At 44.9% G+C, this 12,487-nt stretch overlaps 1 protein-coding gene across 1 annotated transcript in view; it reads left to right on the forward strand.

Annotated features, from left to right (window-relative positions):
* smpd3 (sphingomyelin phosphodiesterase 3) overlaps window positions 1-12,487 on the forward strand; it is an 80,999-nt gene that overhangs the window by 36,396 nt on the left and 32,116 nt on the right. The window contains exons 3-5 of the mRNA XM_084555022.1: window positions 2,911-3,607; window positions 6,202-6,453; window positions 6,547-7,495. Of these exons, the coding sequence (XP_084411148.1) occupies window positions 3,306-3,607; window positions 6,202-6,453; window positions 6,547-7,495 (1,503 nt within the window). The 5' untranslated portion in view covers window positions 2,911-3,305. The remainder of the gene's footprint in view (window positions 1-2,910; window positions 3,608-6,201; window positions 6,454-6,546; window positions 7,496-12,487) is intronic.

Genomic DNA, 12,487 nt, shown 5'->3' on the forward strand with positions numbered 1-12,487 from the left:
ATTCAGTGATGGTTGTCAGTTTATCCAGTGGTGTAAATCTAAAATGAGCTGTTCATGGCTGATTCGGCATGCTTCATTTTGCACAATCTAATGACTTATAAGCTAAATGCATGGATGGAGTTGCAGGGTGAGGAACAGAAACGCTTCTGAACTTTGCTAAGAGACATCAGCTCATTTGGATTTTAGATCATATTTTCTTTATCTGTATATGATACTATTCTGTTTCGTTTTTACTTTTTAATATTTAATATGTCGTGTTCTCTTTTAACTCTTCTAAACGCGTCATTTTAGTGCCGTTTTTGCAAATGAGGGGTTGTTGAATGCAACTTGGAACAAGCAGATTTGACACAAAGAGAGAGGATGTTGTTCTTGTTGTTGTTCTTCTCCTATTTTTGTTGTTTTTTATTTATTTATTTTCTGGAGCCACAAATAACTCTTTTTAATGAGGAGAAGGCTGCAAATTGCAGCTCAAATGCCAGGCAGTGATGAGTCAGTGCGACGGGTGAATTTGTCTGGATTAGAGTTCATGTGAGGAGGAGGTAAGAGGTTAGTCCATGACGAGAGGCCGCTAATCCACCAGGAAGTCACACATCCAGTCAGACCGGTCATCCCTTCGTCCCTCTTCAGGCTAGAGGAGGTCGATCAGCAGCAGGTCGGCGAGTCAGACATCTTTCTCTGAACGGGCGTCTCCTCTGTCACAGCAGGAATCATTACAGTACACAAAAGTTTTGAGATTCCTGGCAGGGAGGAGACGCATGATTACTGCTGTTCTGAGAGAGATGTGCTGCTCAGAGGACAAAACAGAGGAGCCTCGATTTGGAAGAACGTCGTGACTGAAAAGTGTCTTTGTTGTTGTTGTTCTGTTGGGTTGAATGTAGAGGTGTAGGACACAAGGGGAGGAGGCAGGAAACAGAAGAACTTTGATGAAAAACTTAGAAAATGTGGAACAAAAAGTGCTGCAGGTGAAACCCAAGATATGTGGAGCCAGGGAAAACAGACTGTAACACAAACAGGTTTCTCAAACAGCACAGACGACTTGATAAAGAAGACTAGAGACGTTTAAGACCAGACAGAGAGGTGGTAATGTATCAGAAAAACAAGAGATTATTTCCAAGCAGAGAAAACATCTAAGGAGATTGGAGAAACTACTAAAACTGGGTTAAGAACTGTCCAAGGCATTATTAAAAACTGGAAGGATAGTGGAGAACCATCAGGGTAAGAAGAGAGGCAGATGAAGTGATGCACCCATCATGCCTAGTGTCTACTGTACAAGCCTGTGGGGGCAGTGCTATGATCTGGGGTTGCTGCAGTTGCTCAGGTCTAGGTTCAGCAACATTATGTGTCCAAAGAATGAGGTCAGCTGACTACCTGAATATACTGAATGACCAGGTTATTCCATCAATGGATCATATTCCAAGATGACAATGCCAGGATTCATGGGGCTCAGATTGTGAAAGAGTGGTTCAGGGAGCATGAGACATCATGTTCACACATGGATTGGCCACCACAGAGTCCAGACCTTAACCCCATTGAGAATCTTTGGGATGTGCTGGAGAAGGCTTTGTGCAGTGGTCAGACTGGACGTGCAGGCCACACATGTGCAGGACACGTGGAGTCATGTGTTAACCTAAACGCCGTCCTGTCAGAGGCTCTAATCTGTCGCGGTTCATGAATTTGCAAAGAGCTAAAAAGACTTCAACTGCAGTTTGAAGCTGCAGGGTTGTTGTACCGCTGCTCTGCTCCTCCCTGAGAGATATATGAGACTACAGAGAGGTCAGCACTCCCCTCTTGTCTTCCCATCTTTCTGACATGAATGAATTAATCCCTTCATTATTTATTTAGGTGCTGGAATTGATTCTGTTGTTGCTAAAGTTAAAGTTAAAAGGCCTTTACAGAAGGAAACTTTCTGGTCAAGCTGCTGTGGGCAGGAAGAACTATTCTGTTTCATCATTACTGGTTGGTGTCATATTGATTGCCCATCCTTTAATATGAGTGCCTCTATAAACTGTTCCCACAGCCCATTTCCCATTTAAACAGAGACGTTAATTATTCAAAGCCGCTGGGTGCATCGTTTCTGTTGCAGCTGAATCGTGAACTCGTGAAGATAAATTCCTCTCTTCTCTTTTGTGTCTCCTCAAGGTTGTAAAATCATCTTCTCTCGTATAGTCAGCTCGCTGCAGATAAAAACTATTTATTAATTTAGTTTGCAATCTCGCTGCTGATTCTTCATTTTCAATCTGACAGTTTCTTTATCTTTCAGAAGTTTTATTACGACCAATCACAGACCGAGTGTTTGCAAGACTGTAGTGTTGGGGGCGCGTCAGAATAAAAATTAGTTTTAGGCCCCAAAGTTACAAAAATGACCCATCATTATAATATTTAGAATAATCTCTCAGACATTTATTACCTCGCTAAACAAAAACTTAAGTCAGTTTATTTACGTAGTCATCAATTAATTATCTCCACGCCCTCTCTCAGTTTAGGCCACGCCCCCTTGGAGTTAAACTAAAAATAAATACAATCAGAAATTTATTCAAAATTAACATGAAACAATTTCCTATACTTAATTTTATCAATTTGAACGCGATGTTGAATGTTTAAGATCAAAGTTTGACCTTTCATGTTTCAAATCTTTATTTTTAAGTTAATAAATGAATCAGTAAGATCTTAAAACTAATTCTCAGACCCGATATGACACAGTTTTCCTGGTTCTGGTTAAATCTCACATTGATTTATTGCTACTTTTTCCTTAAAAAGGCTGCTACACTAATCCAGACGCTATGAAATAAAAGCATGTTAAAAATTCTCTGTAAAGATGAAATGTGCCGGATTTTAAAAAGGTTCCTCAGCCTGTGAACATACAAGCACTTCCATTCACAGCCTCTTTATCAATCTGCTCCCTCTCTCCAGGTCTCGAGGAAATGCTGACGTTGGACGGACGCCCCCTCTGGACTTCGCTCGAGTCCTCGCGGTCATAGATCCTTCATCCAGGGATTCATCATGGCAGCCCCCTACCTTCAGGCAGCGCTCCTCAGCCCCTGGTGTGGAGGTCTCTGAGGGAGGGGAAGTGAGACGGAGATAAGATCGCCTGTGTCGCTTAAAAAAAAATAATAATAATCACCCAAACCATGTAGTGAACCTTTCTCCAAGGAAAGGGGGGTGAGGGTCTACGTTCAAATCCGATTTCTTTTTTTTCTCTTTATTGCCATTTGTGGAAACTGTGGAACAGATTTGCCTCTTTCAAGAGTGCATGTGGGTGTTGATAGAGAGTGACCGAGAAGAGGAAGAGAGAAAGAAGGGAAGAGATGGTCCTCCACACCACCCCTTACTCCAGTGCCTGTATGCACTTCCTGGATGGCTTGTCGTGGAGCCTGGTGTTTCCCTGTTACTGGCTCCTGGACCGGCTCCTGGCCTCCTGCGTGGCCACCTCGCTGGAGAAGCGCCAGCGCTCCCAGGACCCCTGCTCCTTCCTCACCCTGTGTGTCCTGATCTCTGCACCGCTGTACCTGCTCCTCCTCCTCGCCTCGCTGCCCTTCGCCCTGTTGGGCTTCATCATCTGGGCTCCCCTGCAGGCTGTCCGCCAGCCCTACCTGTACACCTACCGCAGGTTAGTGCTGATCCAGAACTAGTAACCTCTACCTAAACCTCTAGTAAAACTCTACTGAAGTAAAAGTATCTGCGCTAAAAAGAAACACTAGAGTAGCAGGTAACTCAACCACCTTCTGCAATCTTTGTTTCTGGGCCTATTTTCAAGTTAACAAACTTTTATTTAATCCTTAGGCATACAGTGCCACTTAAAAGTTTTGCCGCCTTCAGAATTTTCTGTTGTGACCTCATTGTGTGCAGCAGTTACCCGCAACTAAATGTTTCCGGTAACTGCTGAACCACTTCAGTTCTGAGATGTTGGTGGGTTTCCTCACATCAACTGCTTGCTTCAGGTCCTTCCACAACATTTCTATTGGATTAAGGTCAGGACTTTGACTTGGCCGTTCCTAAACATTCATCTTGTTCTTCTTTAACCGTTCTTTTGTAGAACCACTTGTGTTCTTGGTTCTCGTTGTCTTGCTGCATGACCCAGTTTCTCTTCACATTCAGCTCATGGACAGATGTCCTGACATTTTCTTTTAGAGTTCACTGGTAGAATTCAGAATTCATTGGTCCATCAATGATGACAAGCCGTCCTGGTCCAGATGCAGCAGAACAGGCCCAAACCAGGACATTAGCACCCCCATGTTTGATGGAGGGATGAGGTTCTGATGCTGGAATGATGCAGTGTTGTTTCATCTCATTTAAACCAAACTATTCTACTTTGGTCTCATCTGTCCACTAAACATTGTCCCAATAGTCTTCTGTCTTGTCCACATGATGTTTAGAAATGTTCTTCTTGGAGAGCAGTGTCTTTGTCCATCACACCATGGTTGTTCAGTGGATTCATCAACATTAACATCAGCCAATGAGAGAGAGGCCTTTAGCTGCTTAGAAGTTCCCCTGGGTTCCTCTGGGACCTCTCAGACTATTATGGAGTGATCTTTGTTGGTGGACCACTCCTGTGGAGGGGAACAGTCGTCTTCAATCTGTCTGACTGTGGATTATTTGTGGGTTCCAAACTCTTTAGAGATGGTTCTGGAACCTTTTTCAGCCTGATGAGCAACAACAACTCTTTCTCTTTCTCTTATTTCTTGGAGAAAAGGTTGATGAGAAGTGTTTCCATTGACTTTGTGCGGAAAGATTGTGTTTGAAAATGCCAGAAAAAAAAAAATAAAAAATTTGTCTGACAGGCACAAGCTCACGGGAACAATGAGTCCCTTAAATCATAAAATCAACCTACATCCCATGTTTTGAAATCTTCATTTCCCTGGCCTGAAAGCAGGAAACTGATCGTCAGTCTCTTCCCAAAGGCACCAAAAAATAAAAAAATGAGTTTCCAAATCAATCTGAGGTGAAAAATGGGCCAAGCAGTTGCAGAGTCATGCTTCATTTTATTCCTGCCGAGCAGTTGTTCGCAAGGTTTTTCAGATTTCAAGAAGCAGAAAATGGAGTTATTATCTTCTGTAAATAGTTTTCTCACTTGTCTGGCTTCCAGCTGCCAGGCTCACTCGCTTCTCAGCGGGTGTTTCTTTATCCAGAACGCCCACCACAACCACAAACTTGGGAGTACTGTGTTTGGCTCTGTCGGTTGTGGAAGCGTGGTAAAATGTAGTCGTTCTTTGTCTGGTTCTAGTAATTATACTCTCAGTAATAATAGTAAAATGTTACGGGTTTCACCTTTAGCATGATATTAGTATTAACTTCCTGTTAATGATGTTTTGAAGACTCTCGTGAGGACTGAACTTAACTGGTTTACAAGACCAGTGCACCAACTGTAGACTCTGCTATCAATGAATCTGCTTAATTACCAATCAGCAGTCAGGTCATTGGACCTAAAATTATTTGAAGACTTCAAAGACAAATTTATTCAAAAGACAAAATGCTGCTTCAGTAATTACTGCTGATGGGAAAGGTGATGCATGGTTGGGTCCATTTGGATCCACTTGGGAACCAGATATATTGATTCATGCATGGAAGTTCAGTCTGGAGTCTCTCCGATGGGACCTGATTATGCTCTGGCAAAGATCTGAAGGGCTTTTGAGTATTTAGCAGCTCAGTGTTTTACTTTGTTCACCTGCTGGGATACTGGTTTAGTCTGTTTGTTGCTGGATATGTAGTGAAAAGTTGCAGCCCGGAAGCCAGACCAACGTTTGTTTGTGGTAGAAGTTTGGTCTGGAGTCTCTCCGTTGGGAAGTGATTATGCTCCAGCAAAGATCTGCCAGGCCAATCAGATCATTTGGGGGTGGGGCTTAATGTGGTGTTGGACAGAAGAGTAACAGTAGTTGTACACGTCATCTGAGAGACGTGGAGTTGAATTAGTTCACAACAAAATGAGTCTGATTGGTTGGAGGACTTTCCAATCGTGTGTAGAGGTATCGGTGGAAACGTGCCCCATCATGAAGCCCAGATGCCATGTTACCAGGCTAACACTACACCTTAACCAGAGCATTTTCCTGTTTTAAGTCTCCATGCTAAGCTAACTGGCTGCTGGTTTCACATTTAGCATAACAGCAAGAGCACTATTATTCAAGAAGGAAAACACATATATCCCTTAAATCTCTGCAACACCTCTTGATTTGCTTGATAAGGTGTATTCTTTCTTTCCATGTGCAGACCAGACAAGCACCAGGCTGAGCAGGGCCAGGCTGGACCAGGCGGCTCCGGCCTCAGTGAATGGAGGCCACAGGGAAGAAGCTTCTGTTTCTGCAGTGCCAACGTTTGCCTGCTGCCCGACTCCCTGGCCCGGTTCAACAACCTCTCTGACACCCACAGGAGAGCCCGCGAGGTGGGGAAGAGGATCCGCAACGGTGCCAGTCGACCTCAGATTAAAATCTACATCGACTCACCCACCAACACCTCCATCAGGTGAGGGGAGGTTACTCCTGACCTCCTTTTTGTAGCTCGTTCAGTAAATACTTTGATTTAAAAACAAACTTTCCCTCTCTTGGTTGTTATCAGTGCGGCGTCCTTCAGCAGCCTCGCCACAGGTTTCCGCCGTACCTCCTCTCTGGACCAGCGTCCAGACCAAACACACACCACCAACAATGGCCCGGCCGACGCTGAAACCGAACCCCTCACAGAGTGCCCGATTCACCCCTCAGGTGCCACTGACTGCCCTGTTCACCCCGTTGCAGGAGACCAGGGCTCCCCCGAATGCCCTCTTCACCACGACGGAGCCGACACCACAACCGACTGCCCCCTCCACTCTGCGGGCACTAACAACAGCTCGGACTGTCCCGTTCACACCTCAGGGGAGGCTCCAGGCTGCCCCATGCATTCCACAGTGGCTCAGAGTGGCCCAGGCCACCATGACTGCCCCATGCATGGGGAAGGTACCCAGCCTAAACCCTCCACAGACTGCCCTCTACACACCTCAGGGGTTCAAATCAGTATCAGCGCCCCAGAGCCGGAGGAGGAGGAGGCTGAGACGGGGAACCATAGAGACCAGGCAGGGGGGGACACCGGCAGCATGACTGCCTCCCGGGAGTCCCTCGCTCGCTATCACGGCGGTGACGGCGGCATCGGGATATCCTCCAACAACACCCTCTCACACGTCCCGCGCACCTCGATCTTCAAGCGGCCCGGACGAAAACGCCGCCACGGAGACGAGACGTTCGACCACGAGATCTCTGCCTTCTTCCCTGCCAACTTGGATTTCCTGGCTTTACAGGAAGTATTCGACCACGGATCGACGACCAGACTGCGGCGGCAGTTGCATCGCTACTTCCCCTACGTGCTGAGCGACGTTGGCCGGTACGGCTGGAAAGGATGCTGCTCCAGGTTCAAATTCCTGAACAGCGGCCTGATGCTGGCCAGCCGCTACCCGATTCTGGACGCACGGTACGAGTGCTACCCCAACGGAAGAGGGGAGGACGCTCTGGCAGCCAAGGGGGCGCTGTTTGCCAAGGTCAGAGGTTTTACTTACACCTTCTCTATTGCTGTGGTTATGGTTGTCCAGATCGGTATCAAGACTATTTAAGGTATTTTTAATTGTCTGATCATTTGTAGTTATGTATTTTAGGTCTGATATAAACCAAAACCATGTCCCCAACTTGATTCGCCACAAAAAAAAATAAAACTCACACAACAATCACTGAACGCTGCATTTAAAAGAAGAGAAAACACAGCGTCAAGGAGAAAAATCTTCCAGAGAGGGTTAGGGAGTTTATGGAATGGAATGGAATGAACTTTATTGTCATTATTATGGCATCGTTGGATGACCAGAACATTTCTGGAGTAGAGAACACAAGGTACCAGCTACCCTCTCCACACTACATTAACTTTGACTGAAAGATTTATTGGACTGAATCCAGTCCACTCTAGGAGAAGACAAGGAAGACAAGGACAGACTTTAGGAAGCTACAGGAGACCAACTCTAGGAGAAGACAAGGAAGACAAGGACAGACTTTAGGAAGCTACAGGAGACCAACTCTAGGAGAAGACAAGGAAGACAAGGACAGACTTTAGGAAGCTACAGGAGACCAACTCTAGGAGAAGACAAGGAAGACAAGGACAGACTTTAGGAAGCTACAGGAGACCAACTCTAGGACATTTAAGATCAGATCAGGATCAGGACATCTCTACTTATGTGTGATGTGCACATTTAGTCTCTCTGGTCTCTAAATGGTTTGGAGAAAGTATTTACACTAGTGTCACCGCATTAACAAAATAGTCAGGCACTTATATACCAATCAGGCATAACATTATGACCACCTTCCTTTCTAGTATTGTGTAGGTCTCCCTTGTGGTGACTCATCGGAGAATGGACATGGGCCTTCTGAGGGTGTCCTGTTGTTAGTGGGGGGGCCTTTGAGGGGAGGGGCCTCTGTGGATCATCCCACAGATACTTGATCAGTTTGGGATCTAGTGAATTTGGAGGCCAGGTCAACACCTTGTGCTGTTCTTCATGTTAATTTTTTTTTAGGTGTTCCTAAAGTGTTTTTGTGTGTGTGTCTGTGTCAGGCTGCATCCTGCTGGGGATGGCTGCTGCCATCAAGGAGTGTCATTGCTATGGGGTGGGGGTGCCTGGTCTGGTCTAGGTGGGTGCTACATGTCTAAGTAACATCCACACCAATGAATGCCAGGTCCAAAAGTTTCCCGGCAGAACATTGAACTGTCACAAGATGGTCAATGTTCTTCACTTCTCCTGTCAGTGGTCATAATGTTGTGGCTGACTTATTTATACCTGGGAGAAATACAGGCTAAGCTAACAGTCAGACGGAAAGACTCTTGGCTCTAAATCATCCGTAACCCTAAAAGTAGTTTTTTTTTCACATACATCCTGAAGTTATGGAACATTTTTACTAGTACAAGCAAAAAACTAAACAAATATAATTACTGCCCCAAAAACAAGCAACCTTTTCATCATGTTGCCACGGCTTCACAAAATGTATTTCAAAATTGCTTTCTCTGGAAGGTCAGATCCAAGTCCTCTTACAGAAAATGTGATAACTGAAATTTACAGTGTGCTGCTTCCTGGAGGCTTTGACACAGCGAGGACGAATGATTTCTATCGTTTTATTCACTTTGCGGATGCAAGAGAGAGAAAAGTTTCTTTTTTTCCTTTTCAGACTGAGCTGAATTAGAAGCAAATGTCACTGAGGGGCTTCGTTTTATAATTTCCTGCAGCAGAAATGTGTCTATGCTGCAATCTCTGCACGGTGCCGTTTCAACTGAAAGCACATCTCAGTTGCTGCCATGAGACTTTGGCAATAAGGCAGTAATTGAATCTGCGCATTAAGTCTATTTATATTAAGCTAACCTATTACACATTTGTGAAAGAAAGTGTGAAGGAGGACCAGAGAGACGGAGCCACAAACACCTGTCAGCTCAGTGCTTTAATTAGAGCCCTCTGTAGTTTAAAGGCAGCGTCTGACGACACACTTCAACACCCAGACTCTGTTTCTGAGCTTCCACCTGCAGCAAAAACTCTCAACATTAGTCTGTTCTGTTTTTATGACCCACGTCAACCCTGCAACGCTGCACTGACGAGACAATATCGCTGTGATGGAGAATTGCGGCGCTTGGTTTACACCCACGTCCATTCACACATTACGCGTCGGTCATTGTGGTGAAAGCTCGCGCCGCAGTAATTAGAGGACACATCATTTCCACATCTGCCACAGTAGAGAGAGAGGAAAAAATATGATGGCATGTGTTCTCAAGGTCTTCAGCTTTTTGTGAGGAGTTTAGTTTTCTAATTACAGAGGGTTTGTCAAGTCAAACCATTGTTGAAAGAGTTGTGTCACATCAGACTTTTTTTAAGTGTAGCCTTTACTACCGAACACAACTAGCAAAGCATTGTGAGGTTTGATAATTAGTTTGACATTCATTAGACTCAGTGGTTGTCCAGTGTCGGGCCCTCAGTGAGGTACGCCTCGGGTCTTAGCATCCCAGCTATTAGTTGCTCTTCCTAGCTTCTTAGCCTTCCAGCTAACAGTAGCACCTTCTAGCTCCCTAGTCTTACAGCTAACAGTAGCACCTTCTAGCTTCCTGGCCTTCCAGGTAACAGTAACTCTTCCTTGCTTCATAGCCTCCCAGATAACAGTAGCTCCTCCTTTTTTTTCTAGCCTTCCGCCTAGCTCCGTCTAGCTTCTTAGCCTTCTAGCTAACTGTAGCTCTTCCCAGCTTCATAACATCCCAGCTAACAATAACTCTTCCTAGCTTCCTAGCCTTCCAGCTAATAGTAGCTCTTCCCGGCTTCCTAGCCTCTCAGCTAACAGTAGCTCTCCCTAGCTTCATAGCCTCTCAGCTAATCCTAGCTCTTCCTCTTTTCCAAGCCTTCCAGCTAATCGCAGCGCTTCTGATTATAGGTTTTGCTGTTTCTTCTTTTGAATGATGAATCCAGACTACTGCCACCTGCTGGTGTAAGGAGTTATTTCCTCTCAGATGTAGAGCAGATGTAGATGTAGAGCATGCTGGTTGCTGACTGTAGTCTTTGTGTTCAAGTGCAACTTTTTGGTCCAGACACAGTCGGTCTTTGTTGCTGATAGTTTGTCGATGTTGGTTTGGTTCTGTATTTGTTAATATTTGTTACCGGAGTAGTGTCTGCACATTATGTGTCATTATTTATGGAGAACTGATCCACCTCCGCACAGTAACGTGGAGAAGAGCATCCTGTCGTGTTTGCTTCCGCTCTCTACTCTAACTACTCAGTTATGGAGTCCATTAGGAGCTTTCAGCAGAAAGACAGAGCACATCGGGACATGACTTGACAGGTTGTTCAGTCTTAATGCACAGACAGCAGTGCAGGAGGAAGGGTTGGTTTATGACGTGGCTGCTAATCTACTAATGTAGGCTCCATGCAGAGTGATAGGATTTCTACAGTGGGCACTGGTGTTCTTCTAAACTGCAGAAAAATAAGCAAAGAAAAAGCAGCAGCGGCGAGTTTGAAGCTTCAGAAGCAACAGTTGTGCGTGAACTCTTTTGTGTAGGGATGAGAGTCTGTGAATTCATTAATCAGCCACGCACTGAGACTGTCAGGATGCGAGTCTGGATCTGATCCAGTTCCCCTGCTTGGCTGGCTTAACGACGATGCCGACGACGGGTACCTGGATGTTTGTGTTGTGTGCATGCTCTTACACCTTCCAGATCTAATAATAAAGACACACTCGTTCACAGCTTGCACGCTGACACACTCATCCTGTTAGCCCTCGCTGCCTGCCGACTGTCGCTGCAGCTCCACACGCTGCATTTTTACATCCCTCTATCAGCACCTCCGAGTTGTACGAGGTCACTCCAGGTCTCGGTGACAGGCTGGCCGTTAGCCAGCTGGCAGGTACATGTCTCAATGCAAGCTGCTAACACTGCCAGGTAACGATGGAAGAAACCAAACAATGTTAAACCATACAGGTTTCCTTAAGCTTAGCATTTGCATATCAAAGGCCTGCAGTGAAGTGTTCCTCCTAAGATACGTGACTACATAACGGATGAACTTGCCACAGAAATAAAAAAGCACAAATCAGGATTATAACGAAATATGAAAATATAGAATATATAAAAGGCTCTGGGGGGATCTCTGGCTCTTAACTTAGTAATTCAGTTGTATAAATTGAAATAGCACAGTCAAAATCAATCAAGGATTTTATGTCAAAATCGAAAATGAAAATTTAAATCAAATTGTGCGTGAAGCAGCACAGGAAATAAAAGTGCTATGTCTGAAACATGTGCCGAAAACAAAATACAGACCACATGCATTTATAAGATGTCAATAATCAACGTAAAATGTGAAGAAAATAACGTGGTAAAATACTAAACTAGGACTGAGCACTGATCCTGCTCTGGCAAAGATATTTTTTGGGTGGGGCTTAATGTAATAGTGGACAGAAGAGCAACAGCAGTCCACCTCTGGATGACCACCACCATCTCCTTGAAACATTTACCTACAATAGATGTGAGGAGTTGTTAGAGCTTAGGGGTTGTGTTCTTCAGTAAGGCCTGTTGAGAAGTGCAAACAACATAGTTAGCCAAAAAACTCACAGCTACACCAATGCTGAGGTTTCCATTAAGCTTGTCCTTTATTCTGACAAATGTACTGAGTCTTACCAAGCACGATGGGACAGCTTTATCCTGTCCCGTATCGTGTCCTGTTGAGTAAAATACAAATAAAGGTCAGAAAGAAACCCAGGGTAACTTCTAAAACAACTAAAAGCCTCTCACATATTGACAAGCCGCTGTAGACAACGAGGAGAAAAAGAGTTGTTGTGGCTCATCAGGCTGGAAACGGTTCCAGAACCATCTCTAAAGAGTTTGGAACCCACAAATAATCCACAGTCAGACAGACTGAAGGAACCCAGGGGAACTTCTAAGCAGCTAAAGGCCTCTCTCACATTGGCTAATGTTAATGTTGATGAATCCACTGAACAACCATGGTGTGATGGACAAAGACACTGCTCTCCAA

The sequence above is a fragment of the Chelon labrosus genome (genome assembly GCF_963514085.1).
Source record: "Chelon labrosus genome assembly, chromosome: 11".
NCBI lineage: Eukaryota > Metazoa > Chordata > Actinopteri > Mugiliformes > Mugilidae > Chelon > Chelon labrosus.